The sequence below is a fragment of the Colias eurytheme genome, chromosome 17 (genome assembly GCF_061535395.1).
Source record: "Colias eurytheme isolate Ceu_HAF_F1 chromosome 17, ilColEury1 Martin Lab GWU primary, whole genome shotgun sequence".
NCBI classification, from domain to species: domain Eukaryota; kingdom Metazoa; phylum Arthropoda; class Insecta; order Lepidoptera; family Pieridae; genus Colias; species Colias eurytheme.
The window spans coordinates 9679732-9699940 of NC_142996.1; the positions used below are offsets into that span (position 1 = coordinate 9679732).

Consider the following 20209-nt stretch of genomic DNA (forward strand, 5'->3'; position numbering starts at 1 on the left):
CAAAATTATATTTTGTGTGATAACACCTGCTACAAGGTCTTAGTGTTATTGTATTTACAATATTCTTTATTCTACACATTAGTAACAAATAACATTCATAACGTAAGGAGCAGATCTTACAAATAATTTACTGTACGGACGCCTCGTCTCGCGACGACGCTCAACTAATCGTAACTTAAAATTTAATTACCGCGATTGTTAATAACATTTGGCAATAAATAACTAGGATAACACGAAAAATAACCCTTAAACGTAAAGCGTAAAAGAAATTAGCTTGTTAAAACTTATATTAAAAAAATATAAAATTAATCTTTAGGCCCGTTTCATATGAAATGGCTCACCAATCATACTCGCTAACGTGAACTAATGCTATCACATGGATAAAATTAAAATTATTATACAAATACACTAGCGTCATTGATCCTATGAATACAGCCTTGTGTTAAGTAAAGCGGTCCATTTACAATATCTTACACTGGAATTAAGCATAGTTTGGGACGAGAAAGAGGCACTTTTATGAACAGATCAGACGGACCTATGATAATATTATTACTATTCACGGACTGTACAGATAATGTATGTATATTACATCTCAATGGAAAAACAAAACAGCATATACACATAAAACATAAGCATTTTAAACAAATTTTTACATAAACGGTACAATTTCCGAATCGATTGCACGCAACTCTCATTAAAACACTTAATACTTATGATTTCTTTGGGAGTTATACAATATTAATTACATGATTTAACACGCCCCGATATATTACTGTCCGATCAAAAGATTATCACAGTTCATGTGCCGATATCTAAACTGTAAACGGATAAAAATTGCAATTGTATCCACACTTTATTGCACTATACAATTATTATGCTACATTTCATTGACGGTACAAATACAAAATAAGTCTTTAAATACATTTTTATTCAGTAATTTTGTACTTTTCTCAGCATTTCGTCAGTTTCCTCAGAGAGAATCTACATACACATTATTTTTACAAACATCGTTGCGAGTTGGGGTGGGGCCAAATTGTAGTGATCAATTCATAACAAAAACCTGAACAAATTGCCCAAAAATTAATAAAACATTACACTCTATATAAATTGATAAAATTATTAAAAATAATAAATAAACAGAAAACATAGTTACAATTACCATTTAAAAACATTTGGACGAAATTCGGAAGCATTTCATGACAGAATTATGCTATGTTAACAGCAATTAGCCCCACCCCTTACACATACGCCCTTAAACAAAAAGCTGCCCCAACTGAAACACTGACAAGGCAACTCAAGTGGTGTTACGTTTCCATATTTACACTAACATTATTTGTACTATAACTTAACACTTGTGGTCAATCAGTTCCCGCATAAGTCACAACGCAGTTAAATTTCGCGAAACCGTCCCAAACAAACGTCCGATACAATTCTTAGTACACAGTTTAATCACTATTTCTGCACTTTCACTGCACTATCACTTGCACTGTGTCTTCGGTCGAGGCTACCGACGCATGGTCGAATTTAAAGTTTGCATGGTCAAAGGTGGTGGGGGGTTGATATACCCCGCATAGGCGTACACATTAGGTTGTTGTGCCCTTGGATCTGGGGCAGGGTACTGTACACTTGGTTGTACGTTCATCATTTGCACGGGCAGGTTGTTGAACTGCTGCTGCGGAGGCACTCGGTAACCGTTTAAACTGTATTGATTGAGGAGATGCGTGTTCAAGTTCGGCGACATGCGCGAACCAGGGCCCATCGGCACGTGTTGGATTTGACTGAGGTTACCTGCAAGTATTGAAACATTATTATTGCAATTCAATTCAATATTGAAGTGAAAACTTCTTTAGCGGCGTTGGGTATAAAATCTTAAACTCGCGTCAGGACACGTGGCCTGATCGAAAAAGCGTAAGCCGGATTTTTTTTTTTTAGCTTTTATATTCCATGCGTAAGACGGATACCATTCCAAAATATCAATTGCTGAACGTTAATAATCAAGTTTTCACTTCTGCCGGCACTCCCGAAGTGCAACCCGTCTTTTTTAATTTATGGCAGTACTGCGTTGCCACAATTTTGCCAATGTCCTGTAGTGAATGGGTTTGTTCACGTCCAAAAAGTTCAAATTAGCTCCAACAGTTATTATTGCAAAGAATGAAGAATAGATTCCTTCTAGACAGACATTCAAGTAGACCACATAAATATTTCCCATCAGTTTGGATCAAGTTTGGATAGAGATTAAATATTCATTATAATAAAAATAAATAATAACAAATATGCAAAAATGATTCATTTCATAAATGCAGATAATTATATTGAAAACAAATTTACATAAGCTTTTTTCGCTTATTATGACAACAACAAAGGAAAAATACTAAAACTACAAATTTTCCATCTGCATTTTGTCTATTGAAAAATTAAATTAACAAATAGACAATTCATACATAACAATTTTTTTGTGCTTCAATTTTTTAACTCACATAAACATATGCATCCTAATAATATAATGTTAGAAATACGAAAGTTTATATGATGTTTATTTGTTTTTTGTTTGTTACTCCTTCAAGAAAAAAACTTTTGAACCGATTTTCGTGAAATTTGGCACTCATAGAGGTTAACTTGCATTAACACATAGGACAGTTTTTATGTCAAAAATCTTACGGCAACGGGAACTACGCGGGTTTTCCTCTGACTATGCGAACAAAGCTGCGGGCGAAAAGCTACTAAGTCATAACGTGAGAATTGTAAAAAAAGACGGGTTGCACTCCGAGAGTGCCGGCAGTGAAAACTTGATTATTAACGTTGAGCATGTTTGATATTCATCCGTCTTACGCTTTTTCGATCAGGTCACGTGTCCTGACGCGAGTTTAAGATTTTATACCCATTACAGAAAAAGTGCTCAACGCCACTAAAGAAGTTTTCACTTCAACAAAACAAAATAAATAAAACAGGCATACTAACTGGTAGCGTTTCTTGTGTTCCGTGGCGAGTCGAGTTGGTTATGCGCCGGCGCATAGTACTTCGGCGCGTGGTAGTGACCACTTGGCGGAGTACCCGCTTGTTGTCCGTACTGGAAGATAAGAATAAAAACATTTTTGTTAACAACTTCATAAGTACATTTATTTACACAGCAATTTTACTAGCACACATGCTTGGGTGTCGCTTCTTGTCGTGTTAGAGTATTTATTCTATGGTTTTACTGTATATCTATACTAATATGATAAAGCTGAAGAGTTTGTTTGTTTGTACGCGCTAATCTCAGAAAATACTGGTCCTATTTGAAAAATTATTTCGGTGTTAGATAGTCCATTCAGCGAGGTAGCCGCACACGGACTGCTTCAAGCAGTTGAGACCGACTGCTTGCCGCCTTAATACCAACATATTTTATCTCGTAAATATACTCCTATCTTTACTTCTGCATTTAGCACTAACTTTCGTCAAAACTCGTTTATTCTACGCGTAAACAATAACTTTAACAAGCTATCAAAACATGACTAAATCTAACGGATATTTTCCGGGACTTTTCCGGGCATTTTCCACGCTTATATCCGGAAAATGCGTGAAAATGTCCGGAAAAGCGTGGAAAATGCCTGGAAAATATCCGGAAAATGCCTGGGAAATCCCCGGGAAAATCCCGGAAAATGCCTGGGAAATGCTTGGAAAATCCCCGGAAAATGCCTGGTAAATTCCCGGAAAATGCGTGAAAATGTCCGGGAAAATCTCGGAAAATGCCTGGGAAATGCTTGGAAAATCCCCGGAAAATACCTGGGAAATTCCCGGAAAATGCCTGGGAAATGCCCGGTAAATTCCCGAAAAATGCGTGAAAATGTCCGGAAAAAGCGTGGAAAATGCCTGGAAAATGCCCGGAAAATATCCGGAAAATGCGTGAAAATATCAGGGACAAGCGTGGAAAATGCCTGGAAAATCCCCGGAAAATGCCAGGGAAATGTCCGGAAAATGTCTGGGAAATGCCTGGAAAATATCCGGAAAATGCCTGAGAAATGCTTGGGAAATGTCCGGGGAAATCCCGGAAAATGCCTGGGAAATGCTTGGAAAATCCCCGGAAAATGCGTGAAAATGTTCGGAACATGCGTGAAAATGTCCGGAAAAAGCGTGGTAAATGCCTGGAAAATCCCCGGAAAAAGCGTGGAAAATGCCTGGAAAATCCCCGGATAATGTCAGGGAAATGTCCGGAAAATGCCTGGCAAATATCTGGAAAATATCCGGAAAATACCTGGGAAATGCTTGGGAAATGCCCGGGAAAATCCCGGAAAATGCGCGGGAAATGCTTGGAAAATATCTGGAAAATATACGGAAAATGCGTGAAAATGTCCGGAAAAAGCGTGGAAAATGCCACTTCAAATTTGCGAAGTAATTAAAGCAGAAAACCAAAAAAAGAGAAGATCATTTTTTTGATATTTCTCGATTTATTTTTAAAAATTTATTACTGCCATTTTACTCATTAGGTTAAGTACTTTCGATATCAGTTTAAAGTTTTTTGTTATCTGTAATACTTACGGAAAAATCGCCTGTGCACATTTAACGATTACACCACAGTATTACCATTATTTCCTACAGTAGTGCGACGAATGTACTTGTGCAGAGAAACGGAGGGGAACTGGCGGTGGTCGGGCGACGCGGGCCGCGTAAAGCAAACACGCTTAGTTTGCTTTACCTAGCGCGAAAGGATGACGCAGTCGTATTTTTTGTGTAATAATTTTATTATACATAGGTACTTACATATTCTATTATGGCGCGCACAAACTGTTCGGTTTACGGATGTAAATCTACATTGAAATCCCAGAAGGAAACAATATTTCAGAAAGATTGTATTAATTGTATCTGTTGAATTAAAATCAAAGCTATGTATATATGTTGTCCTCATTATTTTCTAATCAGATTGTACATCCCAATGCGAATGCATTACTTAGTTAAATGTTATAATATACATTAAGAACATCCAAAAATAAAGTGTAGTCCAAATTTAGCAGTGCAATATCTGTAATTATATATTTATGAACAAATAATTACATCAGATTTAATAATCGCAATTATTTTGAATGTACATATGAATAAAGATTTCATCATAATATTAATAATCACAATTGTTTTATTTCCCATTTGTTGCAACCCTAGCGTATTTTCGTGTGGCAGCGTCATTACCTACGCTGGCGGCGGCATCGCGCGACATCAAAGGCGATTCCTTACTGTAGGAAATAATGGTAATACTGTGATTACACTCTGTATAGCCTATAACCTTCCTCGATAAATGGGCTATCTAACACCGAAATAATTTTTCAAATCGGACCAGTAGTTCCCGAGATTAGCGCGTTCAAACAAACAAACAAACTCTTTAGCTTATCTATACTAATATTATAAAGAGGAAAGGTTTGTAATTATGTATGTATGTATGTATGTATGGTTTTCACGCATAAACTACTGGACCGATTTCAAAAATTCTTTCACCATTAGAAAGCTGCATTTTCACTGAGCCGGTGACCGGAAATTCCACGGGAACGGGAACTATGCGGGTTTTTCTTTGAAAACGCGGACGAGGCCGCAGGCGGAAAGCTAGTATATTATAAGTATCAAGTTATCATTATTCACGCAATAGTAAACTAACGTATACAAAATTTTTGTTCAAGGGTGACACAAATCCAAACTATTTTCTACATCATAAACAGTTTTTTCTCGCTGTACGTAAAGTAGGTGAATCCATACTAATATTATAAATGCGAAAGTAACTCTGTCTGTCTGTCTGTTACTCAATCACGCCTTAACTACTGAACCAATTTTGCATGAAATTTGGTATAGAGATATTTTGATACCCGAGAAAGGACATCATAGGATAGGTTTTATCCCGGAAATCCTACGGGAACGGGTTTTTCTTTGAAAACGCGGGCGAAGCCGCGGGCGGAAAGCTAGTTGTCGATAAATAGATGTGTTTGATAAATAGATAGTTGAATATAACCTGCGCGGGCGGCGTGTGCGGCGGGTGCTGCGGCGCGTCGGCCATCTGCTGCAGCTTGGCGAGCGAGCACGACGGCGCCCAGCCCGCGTGGTACTGCTGCTGCTGCTGGAACCCCAGGTAGCCGCCCTGGTACCCGCCCCCACCACTCGTACTTGATTGCATCACGCCTGCTAAACATAATAATAAATAGTTTTAAAAAAAACGGGTTGCACTCCGGGAGTGCCGGCAGAAGTGAAAACTTGATTATTAACGTTCAGCATGTTTGATATTTTGGAATGGTATCCGTCTTACGCATGGAATATAAGGGCTAAAAAACGCTTTTTCGATCAGGCCACGTGTCCTGACGCGAGTTTAAGATTTTATACCCAACGCCGCTAAAGAAGTTTTCACTTCAAAAACTAAAAAACACGCTTTTTATAGAAAACCGAACTAAAAAATAGAAAATATTTTGCAAATTGAAAAATGGAATAATTTTATCCAAATTAGTGTATTATCATCGGTCCTCAATAAATCTACAAAGTTTGAACGAAATCTGGCCGTTTAAAGTGGGTCAAAATCTCGCCCAAAGAAGTCGGTTACAAACAAACTTACAAACATATAGGTGAAGCTAATAAAAAGCGTGTAAAAAGACGTGTGACATTCGAGGACTGCCGCGGTAAAGCTATTGTATGCTATGCCTTCAAGCCACACCTCCGTGTCCGTCGGAGTGGGGAGCGTGAGGTTTTTTCGTTACGGAATTTCTGGATTCGGTCCGCGCGCTCAAGGCCCGCGATAGAAGCTATGCAATAGCTCAAAAACAAACATTTATTTCATTCATTAGTTAACTTCTAGAAGCACTTTCGAATCATCAATCAGAAAAGAGCTTATTTATCCATAAATGGCCGGCAAAGCACCTGCAACACTTCTAGTGTTACAAGTGTTTATGGGCGGTGGTGACCACTAACATCAGGTGGCCCACCTGCCCCTGCCCCAAAAAAATCATACATGGTGTACTAAAGTTCGTAATTAGTGTAACGTAATAACTTAAAGTACACCATGTAAATGGTACAGACAAGTAGTGCATTCCAACAGTCTCAAGGAAATGAAAAACACACAACTGTGGAAAACGGTAAAATTATGTGGAAAATTACGATACGAAAAAGGTACAATTAAGTGGAAAAATGAAATGTTGAACATTGTACAATATAATATTATGTAGATGGAAAATTGTGATATATGTAAATTAAACCGCAGCCCGTGCTTGATTTCATCACAATTATGGAATTAGGTACAGTTAAGTGGAGAATTGCGATTTGCAGACCGAAGGATGTGAAAAGCAAAAAATTTTAATAGAGCATGAATAAACTTTTCAACAAAGTGCATATTTATTATTTTTAATTTGTTTATTATTTTCCCAAACAAATAGTAACTAAGAATCTTACCATGCGGCTGATGTGCGGGCGGCGTTGCACGATGTCTCGCGGGCGGCGTTGCCGCGCTGCGCATCGCTTTGCTCTCCGCGTTGCCGCTGGCTGAGCTGTTTCTATTTAAAGAAACAAGTCATAAATATCACGACACATTCACGAAAATATTATACATAATTGTAATTATAGAAAACTGATTTTGAAATAAAATATGTAAAGCAAGAAATTTACGAATTTATACACGTATCTATTGAATTATTTAAATAAAACTTAGGTTATATTTACTTTAGCTATAAACAAGCAACAAATACAAATTAGAATTTTTTATAGTCTACAGTTTTAAGTATATGCGAAAATATATTTTAATCATAACTGTACCAATAAAAATCAACTTACCTATTCCGATTATTGATCTTCTGTTGTTTCGGCGGCTGGTTGGGTTGGCTCATGATCGACGGTATGTGTATCGACGAGTGCGGGTACTGCGGGCTTGGCGCCGGGTGCATGTGCATCATGGAGCATGGAGACGCCAGGTCTGAGCCTATACTGGTCGGAGATTCCAGTCCCAACTGGCTAACATCTAATTCACAAGCCGGGTACTGCACTGAATGCACCGAGTTACTCGTAGAGTCCGGCGTATACACCCCCATAGACTGTAGAGCTGGACTAACAGACTCGCACATCTCTTCTTTACTGTTCTCTTTCGGAGACTCTTCTTTCTTCGAATGCTGGCGAGACTTCTTCTCGATTTCCTTCTCCTGTATGCAAGGTCCGTTCTGGTACGACTTGCAGCCCGGCGAGGTGAGAACTTGCGGGCTCTGTTGCCGGTACTCCGCGCAACTCGTCGCCACTTCGGGCTGCTTGTTCACTTGCCGCTGCATCATTTGCTTCATTTGAGCTTCGTTGTGCGACTGCGACTTCTTCGGCTCGCATTGCGTCTGACAACCGGTCGTGATTTTCGACTGTTTAGTTGGCTTGCATTCGTTCTTTTGGCTGCATTCAGACGCTTTGCTTGTCGGAGCTTTAGCCTCCTTATAGTGCGACAGCTGCGTCGTGTAAATGCTGCTAGAGAGCGCACTGTACGCGATATTGTGAAAATCTTTCTGGTTGAACTTTTGCGGCGACTTCTGCATTTGATCTAAATGCGGCAAGTTGAACCCTTGGAATTTGTCGAGGTAGGTTTTGTCGTTGTTCTTCATGTCAAGAAACCTGTTATGATCCCACGTGCTCTGCAACCTCGTCGGATCCCACGGCGGCCATTGTGGATATTGAGCGTGTGTTGTATGGTAGTTTGGGATTTGATTCATCGTATAGTCCGCCTTTGGAACGAGTTCATTGTCATATTTAAATTTCGGCAACATTTTGTTTAAATCATTTTGATCCGCTTTTAATAGCTGCGAGCTGCAAGTCTTGTCATGTTTAGCAGAAACGTTTTTTGTCTCGCATTTTGTGGTGTTAGATTTTTCTTTCTTAAAAAAATCTTGCTTCTTCGGCGCCTCACTGGATTTAGTATCAGATTTGCTCGTGACCGTGACGGAATTTATGACGTTTATTGGAACAGACGTCTCTGGCTTCCTTGCGTTTGCACTTTGGTCTGGAAAAAACATCTTCGGCTCCGGAGTGCTTCTTGGCGTATCATTTTTAGAAGGCTTTTTATCAGTTTTCTCTAATTTACTGTGCGCAGAGTTAACCCTAATGTCCCGAAGTTTACTTTTCTCTCTTGGCCTTTGGTTGGGATCGTTCTTATCTTGAGAACTTGTTTGTATTATGTTCATAGAGCCACTTAACGCAGTTTGTAGCGAGTTGTTTGCAAACGTATGATCCAAATCAGTTCTTTCCAAGCCCATATTGACAGCGGCGTTAGCGCTTTGACATCGCGGTAAAAAATTAATATCAGTCACGTTTGGGACTTTTGGTATTGATACAGGATTGACTACAGGAGATGATATAGGATGTGGAACTTCGAGTTTCGTCGTAGTTTTACTTATAACGGGTGTTGAGTCCGGCATACTTGTCATGACTCTATTTTGTTCACTAGTTTTAATAAGAACTTTGTCAGTTTGAACACCTTGCGATTCCTTAGTGACTGGCGGCCTATGATTCATATAAGTATGCTGCATCGAGTTAATAGGTTGAATTGTCATAGAATTGCTCATGGATGTTTGATAATTTTGCATGTTGGTCTCAATTATACTCCTGGATACGACAATCTCATCTTTACGAGTGTTTAATGTATCATTTCGAAACGTTATCTCACTTTCTTGGCTGGTAATCGGATTATGTAATTTACTTGTAATGTCTATGAATGAATCTGTTTTTGGTGGATCAGGCCGTTTCATACTTATAACATCTCTGTGAGGATCCAAACTTTGAATGATAGACTCAATTTTGTTGGGTGACCTTTTCTCTGTGTTTTTTGTGTCATCCATATTCTGATGTATTACAGTCTCTTTTCGTATTTCAAACTTTTTCTGTTCAGAAATACTATCAGCATTCATTTTTTCAGGTGATTTCTTTGCTTTTGGCGATTCACTTATGACGGTTTTATCGTTTTTCTTAGGAGAAATGCCTGTTTGAGGCGAATTAGGATTATCTGACTCTCCTTCCACAACTATAGTTTCTATTTGATGTATTTTAGCAACATTCGGTACAATAAGGTCTATTGATGATTTATTCCTGCTGATATCTTCAGGTCCTTTTGCATCTAAGACTATGTGCGCATTTTCTGTGGTCACTACAGGCATAACTTTGGAAGGACTTTCATTTTCTTGTATTTCCTTTGGTTTTGACTCACTATTTTGAACTGGTATGATATCATTTGCTTTAGGAGATGGAAGTGGACAACTTTGGCTATTATTATCGTCCGATTCTGAAATGATGATCGTGTCCTTATCATCTAGAACTGATTTTGCTGGTGATTTAATTTCTCCGTTCCTGGTCATTTCTTTCTCTTTTGGTTCAGGTTCACTGGCTTTGTTTTCGCTTTCATCAGCATTCACATTAAGGTTTTCCAGATTTTGTAGAGGGGGTTCACGGTCGCATTTATTATCTGTTGTTTCATTGATAACTTGATCTTTTTCCGCGATCGATTTTGGTGAATCCATGTGAATGCTATCAAGTTCCATATCACTGGTGTGGTTATCCGTACTGTTTTCCTCGATGGGTCGTGGCGTAGCGGGTTTATTTGCGACGCTCTTCCTATCTTCTCCTTCCTCAACATCCATTTCATCGTCCGCCTCACCTGACGAGTCTTCCGAACTCTCTTCCGAATTCTTAGCTTTCTCTTCAACTTTTTCATCATTGACCTGAACTGCAGTTTCTTTTTCAGGCACTGGTTCATCCTTATGATCAATATCATTCGATTTACATGTATCTTCATCGAGTTTTGTTTTCTTTGCGACGGGCGAATCGCTCCTTTTTTTGGCCTTGTTCATTCGTTGCCGCTTAGTTTGTCTTCCACGCCACACGAGTTTTCGCTTACTCTTTACTTTGCTAGCCGGAGTTACTCGCGTTTCCAAACTCTCCTGACTATCTTGACTGTCTGAAGCATACGCATCTTTACCACTCTGTACATTATTTTCAACAATTTCATTAGCTTCATTCTGTAAGACTCGCGATGATCGACGCGCCACACTTTTACTTCTCGGCCTTCTGACAACTTCGTCTTTCTTTTCTTCTTCAATTGTTTCCGATATTTTTCTGTTACTGTCACGTTTCCGTTTTCTTGTACCGTCACTAATTGTTGGCGTAGTTTGATACGTACTTTCACTGTACTTGAGCGGCCTCGTTCTTCTTCTACCTGAAGATGTAACTTCTACTTGGCTGTCGGGTGCCTTTTCCGTATTATTAACTGCACTATCCGCTTTAGATGGCATTTCAGGCTCTGTTTCAGTGTGTTCACTCTCTGTTTTCAAATCGCCTTCATCGTTTTCTGTTTCTTGGTCACCTGAATTCTCTTCTGGCGATCTGAAGGGATTCACTGTTGGTGCTAGTAGTGGAGTCCACCTTAGACATTCAGGATCAATTTCCAGTCGTGGTTTAGCCCTTAGCTTTTTCATGTGATTATCGACCCTATTCCAATCGACGCAAATGCCTAATTTGACAGTATCGTCACTTGGAACATATCTTACAAAACCAAGCAGCTGAAATGTGATAGCTATGTCATTCATATGCATTCCCGTTGTCAAGGCAATATCCTGAAATGTGAATGGCTTATCTCTATATTCATCAAGGAATTCCAGAATAACAGATTTCCAATAGGCGTGATACGATACTCTGCCTAAATCAGATAACGGTTTTTCTGGAGTTCCTGGCTGACCTTCTTCCTTCGACAGTAAATAACCTGTGAAAGAAATACCGAAATTAATACAAGTCCCATACAATTATACCCAAAAACAAATAACATTTCAGAATTAATAAAGAAAAATAATTTCACCACTCACTAAAATGTATCAAGAATCGTCCAAAGCCCTGTCTTTGATACTGCGGCATCGTCATGATGCACGACACGTTATACTTTTGCTGGCAATGTTTCTCCTTGGAAAAGTATCCAACTAGATGACATCCTTTGCTGTCATTTTTCGTCAACACATAGAAAAGGAAGGGTTCGACATCGTAGTACAGGGTTTTGTGGTCAAGGAACAATTTCGCCAAGAGACACAGGTTCTGGCAATAGCTCTTATTGGCATTTCCGTCCACTTCGAAGACGGAAATATCTCCACGTCGATATATCTCCGTGGCTGGGGGGTGTCTCCAGAGGCACTTGTCAAGATGCCGCACTAAAACTGCGCGGCTTTTCGCGTATTTAAGGCAGAACTCGCAAAGGAACAGCTTCGGTAATCTGCAAGAGGATTTTTGTAATACTTTAAGAAAAAATGTAGTAACAAAATTAAACCTAAGTTATTTCTTCTGCATTGTGTTAACTGTTTATTATCTTGTATTACAATTTAAATCTTTACACAATTAATGTCTAGTGTAACAAAAAAATTACGAACATATTTTATCCAATTCACTTTGACTTCACATTTCAAAATATTATTTACCTACTACATCACTACAAAGTCGCTTTCTCTGTCCCTATGTCCCTTTGTATGCTTAAACCTTTAAAACTACGTAACGGATTTTGATGCGGTTTTTTTTAATAGATAGAGTGATTCAAGAGGAAGGTTTTAGTATATCATTTATTAGGTTTTACACAAAGCGGGCGAAGCCGCGGGCGGTAAGCTAGTAATATACACATGACCCACCTCGCATACTCCTGCGGGAAAGGGCTCGAGTACCACGTCTCGATCTCCCACTGGCCAAACTCGATCGCCGAGGGGCACCTTGCCCCCGAACTTGCCCCTGTCCCTGAACTTGCCCCCAACCCTGCCCCCGAACTTGCCCCCAACCCTGCCCCCGAAGTCTCCTCCCCACCCCCTGCTGTTCTAGCAGCTGCAAATAATTCTGCATCCGCTTCTGTTACGCCGGGAGGGAGACGCTTCCCTTCTGTAAAATTATTTTACTTTTTTATGGTCGGTCTTTAAAAAAAGTTTTGGTACAAAAAGCTTCGATCGTTAATAACAACTAGATACACAAGCAAAGACAACGTCATCACCAAAAAAAAATAGTGAAGTTTTGGGTGCATTGTAAATTCGACAATATTTCATTTGACTCAGGTTGAATTTATTTTTTGTATATTGACCAGCATTTTTACGCTAAACTAGCGTTACAATTATCGTTTTGGTTCATTTTGTCAATATACAACAATGTTAATAAGCTTTATGTGCTTTAAAGTTTGATTCTTTGGATATAGGTACATATTTTAGGACAGTTTTAATTTCGTTTTTGTATAGGATTGAGTATCTAGTTGTTTTTAAAGATCAAAGACAGGAAGGGTTACATAAGAAAAAAAATACTTTATTTTTATATGTTCAAGTACAAAATAGTTATTGATATCATAACATCTTTTTAATTTACATAACTATTATGTGGCTCATGATTTTTAATGAGGATATTTTGTTACATAATAGGTTGTGAATATGAATGATGAGATGTATATGCAAATATTTAAGATTACAAATTCTTAGAGGAAACATGAAAAAGCCTGACAATATAAAGGTCTGAAAATAAATTGAATATATTGTGGCCACCAAACTGAACATAAAATATACATGCAGTTATTTCCACACACAAATAAAAAACATAAAATTAATAATAAAACACACACAGTAACAATATAAAGACGCGCGAGCGAAAGTGCATGTGTGGATACTGCCGAAGTGACACGTCCGAACAGAGAAAACGTACAACTCACCGTCCGAACAGGGAATAAAATAAAAGCGCAATTTAACGTAAAACACCGTCGCATTGGATCGTATCGCGACTGAAGCCCGACTCGCACGCGGCCGACTGCGAGACACCCATACCAGAACCGAGACGAGTCCATTGATATAGCGACAACATATCGAAACAGAGAATCAGAGCGCCCGCGCCGCTAAAGGCGTATATCAATGGAGGGATCGAGATCTCGCAATCGCGTCGCGCCGGCGGCCAACAATCAGAGCGAGACGGTCAGATCCACCGAACACTTTCACCGCGCCGCGAACCGATCTTACCCGTCTGATTGGTGGCCGCCAGCGCTAGGCCGCGCGATAGTTTGGCGTCCTCCGCCGCGCGCCCGCCGCCCGCGCGCTTGCCCGCCGCCAGGCTGCGCACCAGCGCGCTCGCGCTCAGCCGCACCAAGCCCCGCCCCCTCTCCTCCATCTCCCTCTCACCCTCCCTCTCTCTCTCGCCCTCCATCTCCCTCTCACCCTCCATCTCCCTCTCACCCTCCCCCTCGCATTTCTCCTTCTTTAGTGCCGCTTGATACCTCCGAAACGTACTCCGCGTCTCCTTCAACACCTGCCTGTCCTCCGCCTCCGGGCTCTCTTCGCGTTTCGGAGGCCGGGATCTGTGCCGCGATTGCGATCTAGACGCCGTCCGCACCGAATAGAATTCAGACAGGCCGTCGAATAGCGTCGAGAGCAGTCTATCACTGCATCTGCTGCGTCTCCTTTGCCGTATCTCTGCTAGATTAGGTCTCGAGGCCCGTGAACTCGGACGGGGGGAGCTCGTTCGGGGAGGGCTCGGTCGGGGAGGGCTCGGTCGGGGCGGCTCCTCCCGCAGGAGCGGCTGCTTCTGCGCTTCGGCCGCGAAGCCCCAGACGGTAGCGGGCTCGGTGGCGAGCCGCTCGAACAGGGTGGGCGCGGGCGGGGGCGGCTCGGGCTCCGGCGAGCGGCGCAGGCGCAGCTCGAGGCGCTGCACGCGGGTGACGCGCACGCCGCCCCACTGGCTGCCCTCCCAGCTGTCCTCGGACGACTCGCGCCGGCGCCGCTTGACGAGGTTGAACGCGGAGAATCTGAAGAACTTTTGTTTCTCCTTGGACATTCTCTGTTCGGACGGGACGCGGTATGGGGAGGCATTACCGTCGGACGGCTCGTCGTCGGAGTCGGCCCGCCGCGCCGCCGCTTTTGGTTTCCGTTTCTTGGGCGTCCCGCTCATTGTCATCCTGAAAATGATAAAAGTAATCCATACTGTGATAGCGACAAGTTTAACAAATTAAAAGGTGTATAAAGATTCTTTAAATAACCATTTTTTACTAGTTACAATGTTTGTAATGTGTAGATAAACTTAAAAATAAAGTGTATTTACTACTAAACTTGACAAACTAGAATAACCTATATCCCAAAATATATGCTGTTAGATTCAAGTACATCGTTAAACACGTAGTACTTTAATTTTACTCAACAAAAAAATCGTAACATTATCTTTTCTTTAAAAATTTATTCACTCGACCAACATTTAAAAAATAATATTTCACAGTTGCAAGTTACTTCATTTATCATCATTAAAAAAAATCTAAATCATTAACTCAAACATAATACAACAACAATACAATTCCATATTCATAACTAGACCAAATAGTTAATCACTTCTATCATTTTTCATAAACAAACAGCTGAAGATTTTTGACGGATTTTAAACGCGATTTATTCATTATATTATTTTCCCGACGTTTCGCACACTTTGCAGTTTACAAACCGAGACCGTCAAGACATATAACATTTCAGTCTCCCTGTGACCATGCTCGCTGCAAAATTTGCGAAACGTCGGGAAAATAATATGTATAATGAATAAATCGCGTTTAAAATTCGTTAAAAATCTATAATTTCTACACAAACAGCCGAAATTAATTAATTATACTCCCATACCTAGGCCTAGTCGCGCAGGTCTCGCACGTGAAGGGCGGCGGCGCGCAGCGCGGGTGCGCGACGCTGCTGCACGCCGAGCAGCGCGCCGCCCACTCGCCGCGCGCGCCGCACAGTGCGCACCGCGCGCACTCGCCGCAGCACCACCGGCCGCTCTACACACACAATATCGTTAAACTAGCTGCTTTGAGTTGCAAAATTAACCCATCGAGCCCCGAACGGCCCGATCGGTCCACGACACAATAGATATTCTATTGTGTCTGTGATTCCGGGGCCTGAGTTATATGTAAAACATTTTTAAAAATTGTACGGCACATGGCAGATCACAGCGGATCACTCCATACGTAATAAGTAATAACCCTTATAACCTGTGAAGAACAATAAATCATTTGATTTTGAATTTGAAAAGTTTGTATACAAATTATTATAGACCCTATTATATTATATCAGAATGGGCAGTTTTAGCCCAACAATTAATCGTCAAGGTTTGACATTATGGCGATTATGAATAATCATCTAAAATGATGTCCGATTATAGACATTTAGGCTACACTATCGTGATTGCCTCTGCTCGCTCATCGCTGCCCATCATGAAGAGGGCCAATGCGCCCAAACATAATGTTGTTTAACTAGATGATATAGTTTTCAGGGCAGATGACTACATCTTCATCAAAATTACATATACATAATGTTCAGAAACAAATTAAACTATTTATATAAAACTAACTAACCTGTCTACCCTCTTTATCAACAAATAATATAAAACCTTACTTGAATACCTCTCTATATACTACATGTCCTTAGCAGTTTTAAAAATCTAAGCATATTATATTATAGCAGGAAGAGACTTTGTTTTATGTAGTGATTTTATTTCATGATTAAAGCAGCATTGTTTTAATATGCATGTAATCTAAGAAAACAATTATGTAAATAATTGCATTACATTTTCCTGCACTGTGTATTGGAAATTGTATATATCAATCATTTGATTACATAGATTATAATAGATATTATATGTTGTTAAAAATAAACCTAACACATACTTTTGTAAATCATGCTTATCTTTATGCATTTGATGGCAATAATAATAATTAGTTTAATTAATCAAGTGAGGGATAAACAAATGATTTCTAAAAATAGATAATATTTTAGACTTAGCATTTAGTATCTGGCTGCTCAATTTAATAACTCAGGCCCCAGAATCACAGACACAATAGAAAATCTATTGTGTCGAGGACCGATCGGGCCGTTCGGGGCTCAATGGGTTAACAAAATATTTGTTGTTAAAAACCAACATTTAATTTTTTATACAAAAATAATCCATTCAATTATTTATTTTAAAGCATATTATATTGAACATAAGTGTATAATCTAAAAACCTGTTCTATTTAATTAGCATTTATGTTTTTCATTTTCTGATTCTTTTTATGGCTGTTTTATTGTTATAAAAATGTTTCAAAATACTTTTAATAAATGGTGCAATATACATTTGTATGTATATATTTGTATTACTACATAATATATGTATTCTACTAAGCATGTACTAAATAAATTAATTTAATAATATAGCATGTAAATTTTATTTTAACTCTTAAATAAATGCATTCAAATTTGAATCTTTATTAAATAAAACAAAAGCATACCTTAATAGTATTTAGGTTGACATATTCCAATAAATTCAAGCAAGTAGGGTGCGCATAGGACTTGCACTGGGTGCAGCAGATCAACGCCTCCGCAGAACCCAGGCGATTCCTTGCATCTGTCCCTAGACACTCTGCACAGACAGGCACTCCTCCAATTAGCTTCTGAAATATTGTAGTGTTCTTATTAATACTACAATATTACATATTGCACGCCTCATAAGCGAAGCGTTGAGGTGGGTACTACTGTCACTTCGCGCAAAACATCTGATTTTTCAAACTTAAAATGTCTTTATGTATCATACATTGCACTTGTAAGATTATACATACACACACATATTAAGAAAAAACACTATTTTTAACGTTCATGATATTTTTGATGTCATTTTTGTTATTTAAACTAGTTAAAAAACAGTTTAAAAAAGTTCTGTCTTGGACGTCCGTGTGTCTGTACGTGCGGATCCTTTTTCTTGTTAACACGATAGCGACCGAAATACTTTACTAATCGAGTCTTTTTTTTTCTCTTACGCTTGAGTATGCTCAGGAATAGAACCCTTTCATTTTTCAGGGTCTGATTCGATGTGGTTTAATTGTTATTAAATAAACAAAAATAATAATTAATAAATATTTATTAAAAAAAAATTATGAGGCGTGCACTTTTGGATTTTCCAAATTTTATTAATCTTGTTTTAATATTGTATTCACTTTTATCAAATTATTAACTCCATACAAGACAAAGTGGATATTGATTGTTATGAAATGGAAGTTACAGTAAATAAATAAAATAAAAGTAACTTGGGAATCTTTTTGATACAAATCCATGTGGATTGTTTGTTTATTAAAGTAAAAACCAAATGTAACTTAACTAAAAATTTTGAAAACAAAAATTACCTATAATGATATAAGTAAACAAAAACTTTAGTGAAAACATTTAGAACTTTAGTTTCACAATGCCAAACAACCAATGCTAACAAAAGTAAACAATGATTTCTAACATATAGTTTTTCTAATCAGATATTGTTTACAAAACTTTTGTTTACATTGTATCAGGTACTTACCTTTTCGGGTGACTCCGAGCTTTTCTTCAGTTTCTGACGCTCCACGCCAGCTGGACGGTCTGTGACCTGGTAGTTACCAGATACGTTGGTCAACAGCCCCCGAGCCACCGCACGCTTCGCGGCAGCTCGTAACAAAGCACGCACATCCGTGTTTTCCTCCACTGACACTTGGTATGCTTGCCGCAAATGTTTTTCAATTGTTTTCAAGTTGGAACCATCTCGTTCGCCCAACTCTCGGACCGCTTTAGCCACAACACGGGTGATATCCGCGTCTGCAGCTATCCGCAGAATTTTATTTTGCACTCCACATGGATCCTTGTACGTGCTCTGACCCTTATTATACACTTTTAACACGGCACCATCGCGCACGGCTCTCTCTAAACGCTCCGAAACAACATCTTCGTGATAGTTGTGATGCTGTCTTATCGCATGACAGATGCGTTCAACGCTCGGCCTCTGCTTTTGCGATCGTATTTTATGTATCGCTTCAAGAATCCATCGCTTCCACACTTCTTTTCCGACGTCGTCTGGTTCAATCATTTTTGTTTTAGATTATTTGTTACGGCCGTCTGAGTAACGGTACGGTATAGTCGCTTGAGATATGTCAACACCCATTGTATTTTGGCGCCCCGAGCGAAATTCCATTTTATAAAATGGAACCTCGCTGGAAGCGGCCGGAAAATTCGGCCGCGATACGAGACGCCAGCTTACAACATGCGCGCAAGGTGCTCACTCACGGATGACACATCGGGCCTCACAAGCGGGTTTTGGCGGAGCGAGTATCCAATGGCGGCCATCTTGTGGCAATTACAATTTACGTCTTGAATAAATCTACACACAACGTAAATAAAAGTCTTTATTCATAAATGCACAATCGTCCTTTTCCAGTTGGTTTTACATCCAAAACACTTTATATTTAAATCACTAAAAATAATACGTCATTACAATATTGAAATACACTTAGTAGTTGTTCCGGTTTTTTTTTCTCACAATGCGTCTTCACAAAACAAATAACACTGTTATTTTTGGCTAATGATTGCTCGTATTTAAATTTATTTTATTTTTTGTGCTTAATCAGTTGTCATGTATTTAAATTTCTGCTAATTTATCATAAAAACATTCACAAAACACCAACAAAAGGCTCTTCAAAATGGCTATCAAACCATCAATCAGATTTCTTGCTACATGAAAAAACAATTTTTATATCCTGTCGGTAATATTGTATTGCCATTTTAATTATAATTTACCATTATCTACACACTTTGTACTCGTATTTTGTTTATGGTCTAATCATTTGTTAGGTTTGTCTATGGTTATAAAAGATTAAAAATATTTATAGAATATCTGTGAATATTGTATACAAAGACGATCGTGTATTGTAATCACTTGTAATTTATTGTCCTCTATATTGCACGCCTCATAAGCGAAGCGTTGAGGTGGGTACTACTGTCACTTCGCGCAAAACATCTGATTTTTCAAACTTAAAATGTCTTTATGTATCATACATTGCACTTGTAAGATAATACATACACACACATATTAAGAAAAAACACTATTTTTAACGTTCATGATATTTTTGATGTCATTTTTGTTATTTAAACTAGTTAAAAAACAGTTTAAAAAAGTTCTGTCTTGGACGTCCGTGTGTCTGTATGTGCGGATCCTTTTTCTTGTTAACACGATAGCGATCGAAATACTTTACTAATCGAGTCTTTTTTTTTCTCTTACGCTTGAGTATGCTCAGGAATAGAACCCTTTCATTTTTCAGGGTCTGATTCGATGTGGTTTAATTGTTATTAAATAAACAAAAATAATAATTAATAAATATTTATTAAAAAAAAATTATGAGGCGTGCACTTTTGGATTTTCCAAACTATTTTTATATATTAATATTAATAAAATAACTGTTTAT

The 20209-nt window shown here is 38.9% G+C and overlaps 1 protein-coding gene across 2 annotated transcripts; it reads right to left on the reverse strand.

The window, feature by feature from the left end:
* enok (histone acetyltransferase enoki mushroom) lies at window positions 1-19501 on the reverse strand. Of its 2 annotated transcripts, none has more exons than XM_090111902.1 (11): window positions 18298-19501; window positions 17243-17404; window positions 15603-15754; window positions 13968-14899; window positions 12618-12858; window positions 11814-12211; window positions 7768-11713; window positions 7390-7490; window positions 5969-6135; window positions 2959-3067; window positions 1-1788 (listed from the first exon to the last, which is right to left on the reverse strand). In XM_090111902.1, the coding sequence occupies exons 1-11, from the start codon at window positions 18835-18837 to the stop codon at window positions 1505-1507; spliced, it is 7032 nt and encodes a 2343-aa protein (XP_089968028.1). In that variant the 5' UTR covers window positions 18838-19501; the 3' UTR covers window positions 1-1504. The 2 variants fall into 2 exon arrangements, with proteins under 2 accessions (XP_089968028.1, XP_089968027.1); XM_090111901.1 differs by having other exon boundaries at window positions 5969-6138.
* Window positions 19502-20209: the final 708 nt, after the last annotated feature.